At 42.9% G+C, this 15,352-nt stretch overlaps 2 protein-coding genes across 3 annotated transcripts; one reads left to right on the top strand and one right to left on the bottom strand.

Annotated features, from left to right (window-relative positions):
* Positions 1–2,493: 2,493 nt before the first annotated feature.
* LOC119312781 (patatin-like protein 2) lies at positions 2,494–4,643 on the bottom strand. Of its 2 annotated transcripts, none has more exons than XM_037588538.1 (6): positions 4,394–4,643; positions 4,099–4,277; positions 3,800–3,995; positions 3,547–3,708; positions 3,156–3,443; positions 2,494–2,979 (listed from the first exon to the last, which is right to left on the bottom strand). In XM_037588538.1, exons 1-6 carry the CDS (start codon positions 4,520–4,522, stop codon positions 2,755–2,757), a joined length of 1,179 nt encoding a protein of 392 aa, XP_037444435.1. In that variant the 5' UTR covers positions 4,523–4,643; the 3' UTR covers positions 2,494–2,754. The 2 variants fall into 2 exon arrangements, with proteins under 2 accessions (XP_037444435.1, XP_037444437.1); XM_037588540.1 differs by having other exon boundaries at positions 3,800–3,989; positions 4,394–4,640.
* A 5,258-nt stretch (positions 4,644–9,901) lies between these two features.
* On the top strand, positions 9,902–11,873 carry LOC119312780 (patatin-like protein 2). Its single transcript, XM_037588537.1, has 6 exons — positions 9,902–10,120; positions 10,194–10,372; positions 10,510–10,699; positions 10,790–10,951; positions 11,016–11,306; positions 11,469–11,873. The coding sequence occupies exons 1-6, from the start codon at positions 9,989–9,991 to the stop codon at positions 11,709–11,711; spliced, it is 1,197 nt and encodes a 398-aa protein (XP_037444434.1). The 5' UTR covers positions 9,902–9,988; the 3' UTR covers positions 11,712–11,873.
* The last annotated feature ends 3,479 nt before the right edge of the window (positions 11,874–15,352 follow it).

The following is a 15,352-nucleotide window of genomic DNA, read 5'->3' as shown; positions in this document are numbered from 1 at the left end:
GGCGGCGGCGGCCGGGGATGGCGACGAGACGGGCGCGGCGGGGGCGGCGACGACGACGGGCGGCGGGGGCGCGCGGCGACGACGATGACGGGCGTCGGGGGTGGCAAGGGCGACGGCACGGCGGCACGGCGGCGTCGACGTCGGCGTCGAGATCGAGACTCTCTCACGCGAGAAGTGGAACGAAGCGGCGACGAGATAACTGATTTTTCGTAAGTGTCATATATATAGGGGGAGCCTTTAGTACCGGTTGGAGCCACCAACCGGTACTAAAGGTCAATTTTGGCCTGCCCAAGCGGCGGGAAACTGGGCCTTTAGTACCGGTTGGTGGCTCCAACCGGTACTAAAGGGCAACACATTAGTACCGGTTGGAGCCACCAAACGGTACTAATGGCCGTGCGCTGCCACCTTCCTCTTCTTCTTCTTCTTCTTCTTCTTCTTCCTCTTCTCCTTCTTCTTCCTCCTTCTTCTTCCTCTTCTTATTCTTCTTCTCCTTCTTCTTATTTCTGCGTAGTTTTTTGTATAGTTTTTTCTTTTCTGTTATATTTATTTTCTTCTATTTATTTGTGAGTAGTTTTTCATCTAGTTTGCCAAAATTTAACATTTTCAGAGTTCATTTTGTAGTGATTTTTAATTTCATGGTCATTTTGTAGACGATTGAAAAATAGCAAATATAATTTTTTTCTTTTCTGCTTTATTTTTTCTTCTATTTATTTCTGAGTAGTTTTTTCTTTTCTGCTATATTTATTTTCTTCTATTTATTTCTGAGTAGTTTTTTTATTTTGTTTTTTTCTTTTCAGCTATAGTTTTTCTTCTTTTCTGCTATTTTTTCTTTTCTGCTATTTTTTCTTTTCTGCAAAACTTGATGGTCAAAGTCTAGAGTTATAACTTAAAAAAAAGAAATGTCAACGTGCAATTAGTTTTTGCCATAACAGAAGAAATCCGGAGTTGTAATAAGTTATTAAAAATAAAAAAGAGGTGCAATGCTCGTTAATTTGCTTCAAGCCTTTCGGAATAGTGTAAACTGCACTGCGCATAGCTCCATGCAGTCTACCGTATTCCTGAAGGCTTGAAGCTAAGCAACGTGAGGATTGAGCCTCTTCTTCATCGTCTCTACACTCAGGGCTTATAAACCGCTTCTAGTCCCTCTCACTTCGCGAGGTGGGACTAAAAAACAGCTTGCCATAACCTCATTAGTACCGGTTCGTGGTACGAACCGGCACTAAATGGTGGTAGTGGGGCCATAGCCTGACCGCAGGCTGACACAGCCTCTTTAGTACCGGTTCGTGGCATGAACCGGTACTAAAGATTCGCCACGAACCGGTGCTATTGATCGCCGCCACGAACCGGCACTAGTGTACACATTAGTGCCGGCTGAAATTCCAACCGGCACTATTGTGCTTCACATTTGACCCTTTTTCTACTAGTGTGGCAATGACACAGATGGGAGGCGAACAAATTTTAATAGTCTGGGCAGTCGCGTGAGGAGGTTGAATGGGTACAAGCTTTGACCATGAATTACTTTGATTAACATGGTTTTTATATGCAATGTAGAATCACAAAGTGACTTTTGAAAACAGATCTAGTGATGCCAATTCTATGGTCATATTGAGTAAGACAATAATTTTTCACGCGTTGATAGTAAACATACTCGTTGAGTAAGACGAAAATATTTTACCTGTTAAGTATTGATGTCCAGATATATAGTGGATGGAAAAGTAACGGGTCAACTACTACTAACTGACACTATTTGCATATGGGTGCACGTATTGATTCCTCTCCAGGACATGTACAGCTGGAATAGTATGAAGATCGATGTGGATAAGGATAGCATGTGTCCCTCTGGCATGCAAACATTATCCTTGCTTATGTCATTGGGAAGCCTCTTCGGCTTACAAGTTGCTCTTTCACCTGTTTATACTCTAATACATCCGTGGACTGTCAATTTTGCTAACGCAATATGAAATATATGTCCTAAAATCATACCATTGAATTCATATACAAAAAAAATTCTCATGGTATGCTGTTATAACATATAACTTGTAACACGTTGATTAAATTGACAATTTATGGATACTCGCGAGTCGCAACCATACAAACCAGAACGGAGACGTTACATACACCGATACATACGACTCAAAAGTGAATGATCAAGGATTCTTGAGCGAACTAGTGCATAAAAGGCAAGTATATTAAGAGGTTTAGAACCTGTATAGAGCGTGAATTATGTGCACGGGTAGCATCGGTGTTGAGGGTTGACACCTCATACCGTGTCCAAGGTAGGAAAAACCATGCAGTGTATTAGAGCAGCATCAGACTCACTCTGTGCTGAGGTGGTTGCAGCCCAGAGCTCCACCTTATTTGTGCGTAGAAATTTCGTAAAAATATTAGGTAGAAATAGCATTTCTGGTTCGTGATATACGACTCTAACAATGGCCATGAAACTTCAGTTAACATGGTTTATATATGTAACGCAAAATCACAATTATCATTAGGTGACTTTTGAAAACAAATCTATTACAACAGCACCATAGTTAACATGATATCATCTCCACGTCACATAAACCACATATTAATATCATAATAGATATTATTTGTGCCAATGATTTTTGCACAAGACTATTACAACAGCACCATAGAATTTACAAACGACGACATAAATCAAATAGATTGAACTCCCAAACTGAACGTAAAAGTGAACTTAAACACACACATTAACTAGCATGCAATTGCTAGTTTGGTTCGAGCAGGCAGATATTAATTGTTGCGGCGTCTGCGCCGCTCGTCGGAGAGCTGCCTTGCATACTTGGCTAGCTCCTCCGCGTTGGTGCCCCCGCCGGGCACCTCCACATTCCGGCCGGTCTCCAGGTCCACCCCGGACACCTTCTCGCTGAGCAGCTCTTCACCAATCTTCACCAACTTATCCAAGTTGGCCTTGGAGCAGTCGTCGATCGAGCCGGCGCTCCCGCTCAGTTTATCATACTGCACTTGCATACAATGGATCATTGAGTCATCGGTTGAGTCATTACTACAACAGATGATGGATGGCTACATGTATCAATCGATGCGGAAAATAAGGACTATCCTCTTTTTATGTTTTTGGTGTAATAGTAGTATATATAATACTACCAATAGTAATAGGGTAGGTGTGCAAGCACCTGGATGCGCAGGTACTGGTGGGAGGAGCCGAGGACGGCGGAGAGGACGGAGAGGTGGAAGTCGACCATGTCGGCGCTACCGGCGTTGAACATGTCGAGGATGGGGACGGAGCCGTCCTTGATGAGCCAGCTCAAGATGCCCCACTTGGCGGCATCCTTGGCGCTGTACTTGAGTTTTGGGAGCGATGATGTCCCACAGCCGATGGAGATGACTATGTATGACTTGCCCGCCGGCTGCTGCCCGGCGAGGACCATGTGCTCCGCCACCTGGTTCATCGCCAATAGAGTCTGCAGCATACATACATATGCAGTCCATGAGTGAGATTATTGTGTATACGTATTGTGATTTGTGAATGCGGCAGCGAGGTCAATTAGTTAGTTGGTAACATACAGGGTTGTTGGCGGCCACGGCGCCGTCGATGAGGTTGAAGGCCCTCGTGCCGCCCTTGCCGTCGTTGGTCTCGAAGTAGTGCGCCGGGAAGAAGGTGGGTGCGGCGGAGGTGCCGATGGCGATGTCCGACAGGAGCGCGTTCTTGGCGGGCTGGTTCTCCAACTGATCAATCATGCACACAAGCAGCTTAGTCAATTACTTAACTACTACTACTAGGTAGTTCACCATGTGCATGCACCACATGGATGGATACCTGGAAGCTGGAGAAGATGGTGGGTTGCAGGTACGCGATATCGAATGCCGGGATGACCACATGGGTCAGAGCCCCGTCCAGCTTGGTGTCGCCGAGGTGCTGACGGAGCAGCGAATGGAGGTACTTGCCGTCGTACTTGGGCCCCGTCGCCAGAGCCAGAGCCGAGCCGATCTTGGAGAAGATGGAGCCCCTGCAGCTTCCCACGCAATAATCCAGATGACGATCGACGTTGAACTTGCGTGTAGCAAAGAAATGGACGACATATACAAAGTATGCATGCATCTCAGTTGGTGAGTTACTTCTGAGGGAAGATCTTGGGCGACTCGTCGATGTAGAACTTGGCCAGATCCTTGGCGTCGAACAGCGGCCGCCCATCCTTGTCCGGCGCCGCGAGCATCACCGTCAAGAGGCCGCCCGTGCTCGTGCCGGCGACGACATCGAAGTAGTCCGCGATCCTAGCATCCGGCCCGTCCAGTTTCTACACACAACTCATGCGGTGATATACTCCTATACTCCATTCACAAGCATGTGTGTTGCGTATACATATACTTGATGACAAGATAGATGATGAACGTATATATCAAAGTCTCTTACCTGGAGCTCCTTTTCGAGGAAGGCGAGGACGGTGGCCGGGATGATCCCTCTCACGCCGCCGCCGTCGATGCTCAGGATGGTCACCACCTTCGCCTTGTCACCTTCTGCAGCAGAACTACCACCGGCCATCAGTTTGGAGTTTGCTAACACGAGCCCAAGCTTGCTACGAAAGCTCAAGAACAGAAGGTGGCAGAGAATATGGATTTCTTAGAAAGGATGAACTTGTTATGTAGACAACGTCTGAAACAACGAGTTCGCATAAATTACTAATTAAGAAGCAACACCACTAGTTGGCTCCCTCAACTGCAGGGGTTAACTACAAAGTCAGACGTCAAAAGGGACAAAACCAGCTAATCCAGAATTCATAATAGTGTAGTATATGACCCCACTAGTTCCTTGTGCACAAAAGAATATTACAAACTCAGATCCTTTCTCTCTCCGATCCTTTTTAATACAATTGAGTTGAAGACATGTCGGCAATCCTTATTGTCGTGAACATGGATGTAGTTAGAGGCTGGGTGTTTGGAAATTGCTTTTGGATCCCAGCTCCATGGAGCCCGAATTCAGAAAAACTCAAAAATCAGATTTCGATATTTCAGAAAATTCTGAAAAGGCACACATGCATGTAAATAGTGATGTAGTCCCTCCGTTCCTAAATATAAGTCTTTTGAAAGATTCCACTACAAACTACATATGGATGTATATAGACATATTTTAGAGTGTAGATTCACTCATTTTGCTCCCTATGTAGTTAATAGTGAAATCTCTTAAAAGACTTATATTTAGGAACGGAGGGAGTATATTGCATGTTCATAAAGTTTCATGATGGAATACGTTTAAGGAAAATCATGGTCTAGGACTTGCACTGCTCACTATAAAAGGGTTCTTTTTGTGTGGTTCACATCAAAACGTATTTTAACATGCAAATTTTCAAACACGCACTTTATATGATACAGAGACAATACAATTCAAAACGTATATTCTTATCATTTTTTGCAAACTACAATATAATTTTTGAAATTTCAAGCTCTAGGGAACCCGGGAGCCAAAATGCACACTCATAGGAATTCGAACTGTATTGTCTCTGTATGAACTAGATAGATACATTATGAGGAATCCATAAAATGCTTCCTTTTTCAAAAAAAAAAAGAGTAGTTAAATAAATAATTATATAATGAGGACTGCTATAGGTATGGCAATGTTTGATTGATCCAATCTTTGCGTGACACCTAACATCAGCTAGCCATCTGTCACGTTTTAAGTTTAAAATAGATGGTACGATTGCTCATCATGCCAGCATCGGAGTGCAAATCATTGTATGTAGTCCAGCGTCGTCTTGGAGTGCATACAGTATTGTAAGGTGTTGTATACCAGCATAACAAGATTGTGGCATCGGTGATATCAAAATTTGGTTGCTTGCTTTAAAAATTACTTCCATGTCATTTTTTTCTTGTAAAATCCCAAATCATAGCGATGCCAGGAAAATAGTCAAACAAAAAGAAGATAAGGAGTTCCTTTCAACTGTTTTGTAGATGGATAAGAAACCAGCGCAGAGTCAAGTAAGAATATTTATATATTATCAGGGTGATGTCGAGAGCACACTAGTAATTTTTTTTGAGACAAATCACACTAGTAATTATGAAATATGAGGTTTGCTCTCTTAGAATAAAATACAAGGCACCGGAATACTTATGGGCTGGACTCTGAGTGCACGATTTATCATACAATAAGTCATGATATTTGCCCATTTATGCTTGTTAAAAAAAAGAGCAGGATGATGAAGCCTCTTATTGTCACCTTTAGCCTCTCCGCGGTTTAATTTCTATGGATTTTCAAAATTTATAGCATTTTCTGATATTTATAAATTATTTTCTGATTTACTAAAATCACATAAATATTTTTGTTACTCGCCACATAGCTAGACACAGTCACATACATGGGGGGCCGGTCAAAGCTTATTCTAAATAGTAAAATGACAAGTGGGGTCAATGGATTAATACTAATCCTAAGCCAAAGGGTTAAACTGATTTAATTGGAAGATGGGACCCACCTGTCATACACTAGGGGGTAATTAGCAGGGTTCTTAACCCCTAATAGACGGTTAGGCCAGTGTTTAGTCGCCGGCGACATCAAATCGTAGCGGTGACTCGCCATAAAGCGGTATAGGCATCGTCTGGATGCGCGGGTGGGTTATACAGCTAGATGGGCTCGACTTGCATCCAATGGTGGTCTCGAGGCTACCGGGGGTGGACGGAATCATCGTCGGCCATGAGTTTCACAACGGCCACAACTACGACATCGACGCAATCATCCTTACAGGATGAATTCAACCGAACTAAAGGGCTAGGTCGCATCACATATTGAAACCTGAGCTTGTAACACTTCAAATAGTCTCTCAATGTCCTTTTTGATGCTTCCTGACACTTTGTGAATTGCTTATTTTTCTTACCTCGAGGATTGAAATTTTCTTCACAAATGTTGACCTAGATATATGTCATTGGCTTTATAGTACCCTTGGTAATACTCACGACCATTCACTTTGAAGTTGCATGACGGAGCATCACCACATGCTAGACTAGCAAAAAGATGAGAACTCTGTGAGACATTGATGTCACTGTAAGAGGTAGGCAAGCCAAAGTAGCAATGTCAAATCCTCGGAGTAAATGCTTCCAAAATAATAGTACAATCATAGCAATGGCAGGTGATGCCATGGCATGCTACAAACAATATTTCCACCTCCAATGTAGACAGTCAATGTTCTCAACCATCCCAAGCCAGTCTATTTTTTCACTAGATGCTAAAATCCTCATCTTGCCCTCCCAAACTAGTTATACAATCCTTATCACAACACTGGCGATATACTTACATGAAATTTACGATTGTATCTTCGGCCATTCAAGGATACTCATCACAAGTGTTGTATTTGATCATCCAAAGTGTCACGGTCACCTTCTATAAATAAGAAAAAGCTAGCAGACCAGTGACATTCCTCCGCTGCGTGATGAATGGTTCATTGGCTTTCATGTCCCTTTTCTCATCATCCATTGAGCAACCATAAAAAAACCTTCTCCTATTCGTTATCCAACAAATCATTATCGGAGTCACCTAAAGACGATGACAAATTATCGGAAAAAATTCCTTTCCATTGACGGAATCTACATAAATTTGATTTCTATGCCATCCAAATGGATCTATGAGGAGCTAGATCAATAAATATGAACAAATTTGGGGCAAATATACATTGGGGCAAGTCGTCGAACACATTGAAATCTCGCGGGCGAAATGTGGCACGACCGGCGCAAGAGATGGAGTTGTAGACGGTCTGCGCATGATGTCGACCTCCTCAATAAGCTGGGGAAGGGAGAAATTGCTATAGATACATGCCCACATCCAATTCCTGTGGTGTAGCCATGGCAGTGGTCGGACGGATGATGGGAAGCAGGCGCGGGGCTGCGGCGAGGTGTGGTAGGTCCTAGAATGGGGCAGCGGCGGCATGGTGCCATATGGCGGAAGCCAAGGGACTAGAGGTTATAGAAAACGGCTGTTCCGAGTCGATTTGGGTTGCGGCAGAAGGGTGTGCGCGTCCTGGAAGTTTTTCGTCGTCAAAATTTGGGTTGACGATGGGAGTTCTATATTGCCTCTCCAACCTCCAATATGGAGGCTGTAGGGAGGTTTTTGCAGTGCGTTTAAAAATCTATGATGAAGCGCGGAACAACAAATTTGCTAGACTAAATGTTTTGTCCAAAAATGTCATGTCGGCGATTATTATGGAGTTCGGGTTGATAGAACACCTATGCTAGAATTTCTCTTAACTGGTTAGCAACTGCCTTGGCTTAACAAGGTGAGACTAAACTTTGCTTAAGCCTTTTGAAATAATTTTAGAATTTCTATCACAGCACATGCACACACGAGCCAGAATATCGTATTCTATTCTTTTTTTAAACCTCAAACCGTACAAAAAATGTTCTAAGGTATTTTCATTAATTATATAAGACAGGTAACAAATATGTACACGCGAAAATATATTCCAAAAGAACATTGTCCAATTCCTGCTCTAGGGGTAACGATGAAATATGAATTTATGTATCTGATAACAACATCGATTCGTACGCTCCCAATCCTTTAATGTAACCAGAAATTTGCTCTTGGTCATGTGGAGGTAAGATCTTGCTTGAGCATGTACTTTCATGAATTTACACTTTGAGCCTCCCTTCTAATAATCTTACCATTTCCTTTGATTCCAAATGTTCCAGCAGCCCAAGATAATTATGTCCAAGACAATGACGTTAGATAGATTTTGGTGAGCCAGGATTGCTTCATCATAGAGGGAAGTACCTCTTCCTTGGTAGGCAGAGTGCTAGTTCAATTCTTTTGGGAAAAGGAGTAATCCCACAAGAGATCAATTGAAGTTCCTTCAATTCTCTCATTACAAAAAAAACATTCATGACAATCGAGGTGCATAGATGTTCTTTTCAAGAGATTTATGGTATTGATGTCATGGAGAGGTGGCCAAAAAATATATTTTGTTCCCAAGTCTGCAAGTGCTTCTCCATAACCATTTGAACATCAAATGGGCATTATCATCGGATTTTAGGCAATTATACATCGTGATGGAGGTGCACCCATTGTTTTTTTTCCTTTGCACATCCATTTGTCCTGCACTCGAGGGTTACTATGCTGCAAAACCAACTCCTGAAGTTCATTGTGGTGTGCAAAGGCTTGAGTTAAAATAGGCCTATGAAAATGTCGAGCCAGATCCTCAGAGTTCACCAATGAGGCAAAGGGTTGTGCACATGGTCTGCACATCCCTCTGATAATGACATATATATAAACATGTATCCAGGGCTTGACTCGGCGTTGGTTTCTTGTCCAGCTACCAGCAGTTGAAAGGAACCACTTGCCAACTTCCGAAGAAAGACCTTCATTTTTTGAGGCATCTTATCCATCTGAACATGGCCTCTCTCGTGTAATGAATTTGCAAGGGGAGCTTCCACTACGAACTGTGAAGCGCCCATGTTTCTTCTCAAAATCACATGCAAATGTAACAAAATTTTAGTTTAGCATTTCTCATACAAAAGATTGAAATACTTGTGTATGCATCCATTGAGCAACCAAATCCTATTCTAAAATGAAACTCATGCACCCACAAGTACATGTGAAGAAAGGAATTATTATGTGAGTCCTTTTTAGGAAAAGGATTGTTTTATTGGCTCTTGGTAATGTATCTACCTAGTTGATACAAAACGCACAACTATAAGAATTGATTAGGTTAAAAAGGATTGGGGGAGAGAGAAAGAGAGAGGGGTAGAGGGGATCTGACTTTGTGATATGTTTTTTAGCACAAGGAACGGGTGGGGTCATACTATAATATTAGGATTAGTTGTGTTCTGTCCCTTTTTATGTCAGAATTTGCAATTACACCCTGCACTTGAGGGAGCTACTTTATATTTGTTGCTTCTTAGTTAATTTATGAGTTGTCCCAGACCTGTCTATATAACAAGTTTGTTCTTTGTAGCCAAATCCTTAGTTTGCCACATTCTGTTCTTGAGTTTTCGTAGCTAGCTTGGGCCGTACGTGTTACCAAACTCCAAATCAATGGCAAGTAGTAGTTCTTCTGCAGGAGGTGACACGGTGAGTAAGCTGGTGACCATCCTGAGCATCGATGGCGGCGGCGTGAGAGGGATCATCCCGGCCACCGTCCTCGCCTTCCTTGAGAAGGAGCTTCAGGTAAGATACTTTTACGTATGTTCATCAATCGATCTTGTCATATATCACTGCATGTGTAATGTGTTGCCTGTAGAAACTGGATGGGCCGGATGTTAGGATTGCGGATTACTTCGACGTGGTCGCCGGCACCAGCACCGGTGGCCTCTTGACGGTGATGCTCACGGCGCCGGACAAGGATGGACGGCCGCTGTTCGATGCCAAGGATCTGGCAAAGTTCTACATCGACGAGTCGCCCAAAATCTTCCCACAGAAGTACGCATGAAACAATCTAACTAAGCATGCATTCATATGTATATCACTATACACATACCAGCATATGGATCATCATTTCCTTAGTTTACGACATCGTAATTTCATCGATTCTTGGAGAGTTAATTGCCAAGGTGCAGGGACTCAATCTTCTCCAAGATCGGCACAGCTCTGGGGATGGTGACCGGGCCCAAGTACAACGACAAGTACCTTCAGTCGCTCCTCCGTCGGCACCTCGGCGAAACGAAGCTGGACGGAGCTCTCACCAGCGTGGTGATCCCGGCCTTCGATATCGCCCACTTGCAACCCACCATCTTCTCCAGCTTCCAGGTACCCATGTGATGCATACATGGTATGGTACTACCTATGTACCTAGTAACAAGCAATCAAATAATCATATGTGCATGCATGATTGATCAGTTGAAGAACCAGCCAGCAAAGAACGCGCTCCTGTCAGACATCGCCATCGGCACCTCCGCCGCACCCACCTTCTTCCCGGCGCATTACTTTGAGACCGAAGATGGCAAGGGCGGCACAAGGCCCTTCAACCTCATCGACGGTGGCGTGGCCGCCAACAACCCTGTAACTACTTAAGTTCACCAGTACACCCAACTGACTCGATATCTCACGTGCATGACTAATGTAGACACTATGCGCGATGAGCCATGTGGCGGAGGACATCATCGTGGCTGGGAACGGTGACTTGCTCGGGAAGTCATACATGGTCATCTCCATCGGCTGCGGGACGTCTTCGAATCCAAAAGGCAAGTATAGTGCTAAGGACACTGCCAAGTGGGGCATCCTGAACTGGATCCTCAAGGGCGGCACCGTCCCGATCCTCGACATGTTCAATGCAGCTAGCGGCGACATGGTCGACATCCACCTCTCTGTCCTCTCCGCCGCCCTCGGCTCCTCCCATCAATACCTGCGTATCCAGGTACCTACCGACCTACCTATTATACCCAAAAAGGAAAACATAACAATGAGTGGCCTATTGTGGTAATTAAAAGAGAGTACCCCCGGCCTCTGCATCAATTGATGTACACAACAATTATCTGTTACGGTGATTAATGAATGGTTGTTGTACATGCAAATGCAGTATGATCAACTGAGCGGAAGCGCGGGCTCGATCGACGACTGCTCCAAAGCTAACTTGGATAAGCTGGTGGAGATTGGGAATGAGCTTCTCGGAAAGAAGGTATCTCAGGTGGACCTAGAGACAGGCCGGAATGTGGAGGTACCCGATGAGGGTACCAACGCGGAGCAACTAGCCAAGTTTGCAAAGCAGCTCTCCCATGAGAGGCGTCGCCGTCACAACGAACTAGCAACTGCACAGACCTAGTGTGTTTCATTTTCTGTTCGTCTAATTTGGTGCATGTATATGCATGCATGTTTTCCTTTATGTTTTATGTGTTCATATAGTAAATCCTACTGTACGGTGGTGCTATAATATAGTTTTGTGCATATTACAGAAGAATTGTTGAAGGTGTTGTTATGTGGTTGATATGGATGCATGGAATTATTATTGCTACTGCGTTTGTTTTCAAAGTCACTTACTAATAATAATTGTGATTTTATATGACAGGTAAATGCAACAAATCAGGTATTAGGTCTATCTATCCAAATTCTCCGTGACTTACTGATGTAGATGTTGATATCTTTCTATAAACTTGATCAAACATAGAAAGGTTAACTTCTTTTAATGATTAACATTATATTTTGAAACGGAGGGAGGGAGTATAGTCTTGTAGAAGGAAGAGTTAAGGTGTTGATATGTGCTTTATATATATGAGTGCATGGAGCTACTATATCACTACCAGATTTATTTTCAAAGTCACTTACTCTGATAGTTGTGATTTGGTATTACATAAACTACATGAGTAATCCTTATTCGAAGCGTTTTTCGAATGAGCAAAGCCTTATCATACTGACAAATGTTTCATTGCCTTGCATCAACTTTAATATAGATGGATGTGTGTATCAAAATGATGCAGAGGCCGGATGTTCCAACCTCTTTTTTGGAAAAATAATAATAATAAGAAAAATCCTGAAAAATATCTTGCGGAGGCATAGTCGTGCACTTTGTCCATAAAAAAAACATGATGATTCGAGCAGAAGGAACTTCTCATTGTCACGTCCTTTGCCCACAAGAAACCTCCATGGGTCCATCATCCTTTTTAAAATAAATAAATACAACGAGCACATATCAGGTTTGTCCCTTGTATTAGTTTGACTTGCGTTCAGAGCTAGGGGCACCTGCTATCCTAATCCGCATCAATTTTCATATTCCAGCTGTACAGGCCACGTTAGAGGAATCATCAATACGTGCTTCCATACACATATGATGTCAGTTAGTAGTTGCCTGGCACGTAACTAGTATGTCTCTGCACAAAGCCCATCATGAACTACCAACAATATGTTTACTATTAATTATCCCGTGGAATCTAGTTGTCTTGCTCAAGGTGACCATAACTAATTAATCACTCTTTTTACTAACCATGATACGCTCACAACATACTTTGATTCGCTGATGGAATCATGGAAAGCTACTTATGAACTCTATATGGTTTGCTTCGAACTGGTATATATATACCCGGAGTCAAGATAAGATGACATGGGTCGGAAATTGTGGTAAAGAAGTCATAGATATTTTAAGAAGAGTAAACTGCATACCCATCGAAGAACGTCATTTCATACACATTGTCACAATTTCTACCCACAGTTATGGGTGATATAAGATGTAAATGCATTTTTTTTTTGAAACGGAGGCAAAAGCTTTGCCTCATCCATTAATTAAGATAGAAAAAAGTTTTTTACAGGACAACCAACAAACACGGCATGCGGATTATTCGCGTGAAATAAAAGACCATAGCTTCTTTGCGCTGGCGATGACCCGAAGGTTGGCCTCGGCAGAGATGGAGGAGAGCAAGATTGGCGGTGGAGCACTCTTATGCTTAAACACTCTTGCATTACCTTGTTGCCGCTGAGCAGTTGCTACCTTTACAGGTTAGAATCACCAGGAAGCCACTATTTGTAGATTTCATAGACATTCATCTGAATTAATTTGATAATCATCCTTTTGCAATTTTTTCTTGATAGTCATTGACGAGAACATAAAAAAAACACAAGTTATAACTATCCATGACAGAAAACACAAGCGAAAGAAAACACAAATATATGGTAAGTTGAATGATAAGTCAATCGCGGTATCAAGTTTCTACAAGGTGATGTCTTAGGACTTCAACACCTTCTCTTGGTCCTTCAACGCCGGTTGTGTTGTCGGTGATAGGGGCTGCAGTGTTGGTACTTGGGATTGCTGCTGTAGAAGGATCCGATACCATCTCAGGAGAAGAGCGAACATCTCTCTGAGTTGGGCACGGTCCTTGATGTAGTCATGTATCTCCGTCAACATACCCCAGTGGTTCTTCAAATCTTTCCTGTGCAACGAGTTATAGTGATGGATGATCTCGTCTCGTCCATGTGCAACCACACATGGATGATGGAACGCAGAGGTCATGGTCCCTTTTCTGAGCGACATTTGTAGAACCCAATGGCATCCCTCCGGAAGAGAACGTGCACATTGGTTCCATAGGACGCAACAAGGATCTCGCGAAGTTCTACATCGGCAAGTAGCCAAAAAATTCCCCACAAAAGTAAGCAACTAACTAACTCAACATGCATGCATGCTTATGGATATGTTGATCATCATTCTGATTTGGAAGCTCGTGCAGGGACTCCATCTTCTCCAAGATCAACTGAGTCGAAGCGCAGCCTTGTTTAGCGAATGCTCTGGGCTGCAATACGGAGCAGCTAGCCGAGTTTTCTCAGCCGCTCTCTGATGAGCGGCGCCGCCGGAGCAGCAGTGTCAATGTGCTGTACACAAATTAGCAACTACTCCTATATGTAGTGTGTTTTAGTTTTATTTATTTAATCTGGTGCATGCATGTTTTCCAATATGTTTAAGCTGTTCATATTGTAAATCCTACGGTGGTGCTCTAATATATTATGGTTTCGTACAAGGAAGAATAAAGGTGTTATGTGGTTTATATACAGTGCATGGAGCTTGAATATCACTACTCACTAGTATAGGTTGTCTCATTGCGCTTGGTTGAAAATGTGGCATCGCACAAGGCTTTACAAACCATCACTTAAATTTTTCGGCCCATTTACGATAGAATAGAACACACATCAACATGATCGGGTCTGAATAATTGTGGCAATGAAATTGCACACAATTCTTCTTATCCAACCATGTATGATGTACCCCCCTCATCCTATACGGTTCCTCTGGATAAATAGTTTGCATGACACAGCGCACAATAGCTAGTTTCCAACGGTGTGTGATTCTTTGACATTGCACATGGTTCAAACAGTTTGTTATTCATACTGTGTGCGATGTCATCAGCATATCAATCTCTCGCGAGCATGTTGGGCGTGGAAGAGAAGGGGGGGTGTTAAAATGGCGTGCTAGTGGGTAGATTTGTTTTCAAAGTCACCTACCGATAAGAATTATAATTTTGTATTACATAAACAAGAGAGAATAATCCATTGTCAACACATTGTCTTAATGAGCAAAGCCTCAATCATCACTATAGATGTGCCATCGTAATGAGCAAAGCTGCGGTCATCTCGACCAATGTCTTGCAGAGACATAGTATTGCGCTTTGCCCACAAGAAACCATGATGACCAAATTATTTAACATAGTCGTGCCCTTTGCCCGCAAGAAACCTTCGTCATCCTACTCTCAAAAAGAAGAAGACAACGTGTAGAGATAATGTTTGACTTAGGTGCAGAAAGACACCTGCTCTCCTAATCTACATCGACTTTCATATTCCAGCTGTACAAGTCTTGCTGAGGAACTAATACTTCCATATTCACAACGCGTGCATCCGTGTAGAAATGATGCAACTTAATTAGTAGTTGCCCCGTTACTTTGCATATACGTATAGTAGTACTATGTATCTGCACAAAGCGTGTCATGA

The sequence above is a fragment of the Triticum dicoccoides genome, chromosome 5B, assembly GCF_002162155.2.
Source record: "Triticum dicoccoides isolate Atlit2015 ecotype Zavitan chromosome 5B, WEW_v2.0, whole genome shotgun sequence".
Lineage (NCBI taxonomy): Eukaryota > Viridiplantae > Streptophyta > Magnoliopsida > Poales > Poaceae > Triticum > Triticum dicoccoides.
This window is presented reverse-complemented; position numbering and strand designations above follow the sequence as displayed.

Coding starts and splice junctions, on each gene's coding strand:
- LOC119312781 (XM_037588538.1), bottom strand. CDS start 4,522: ATGGCCGGTGGTAGTTCTGCTGCAGAAGGTGACAAGGCGAAGGTGGTG. Junction 4,278..4,393: donor TCCTCGAAAAGGAGCTCCAG/GTAAGAGACTTT, acceptor AGTTGTGTGTAG/AAACTGGACGGGCCGGATGC. Junction 3,709..3,799: donor CCATCTTCTCCAGCTTCCAG/GTATCCATCCAT, acceptor ATGATTGATCAG/TTGGAGAACCAGCCCGCCAA.
- LOC119312780 (XM_037588537.1), top strand. CDS start 9,989: ATGGCAAGTAGTAGTTCTTCTGCAGGAGGTGACACGGTGAGTAAGCTG. Junction 10,373..10,509: donor CCCAAAATCTTCCCACAGAA/GTACGCATGAAA, acceptor GCCAAGGTGCAG/GGACTCAATCTTCTCCAAGA. Junction 11,307..11,468: donor ATCAATACCTGCGTATCCAG/GTACCTACCGAC, acceptor ATGCAAATGCAG/TATGATCAACTGAGCGGAAG.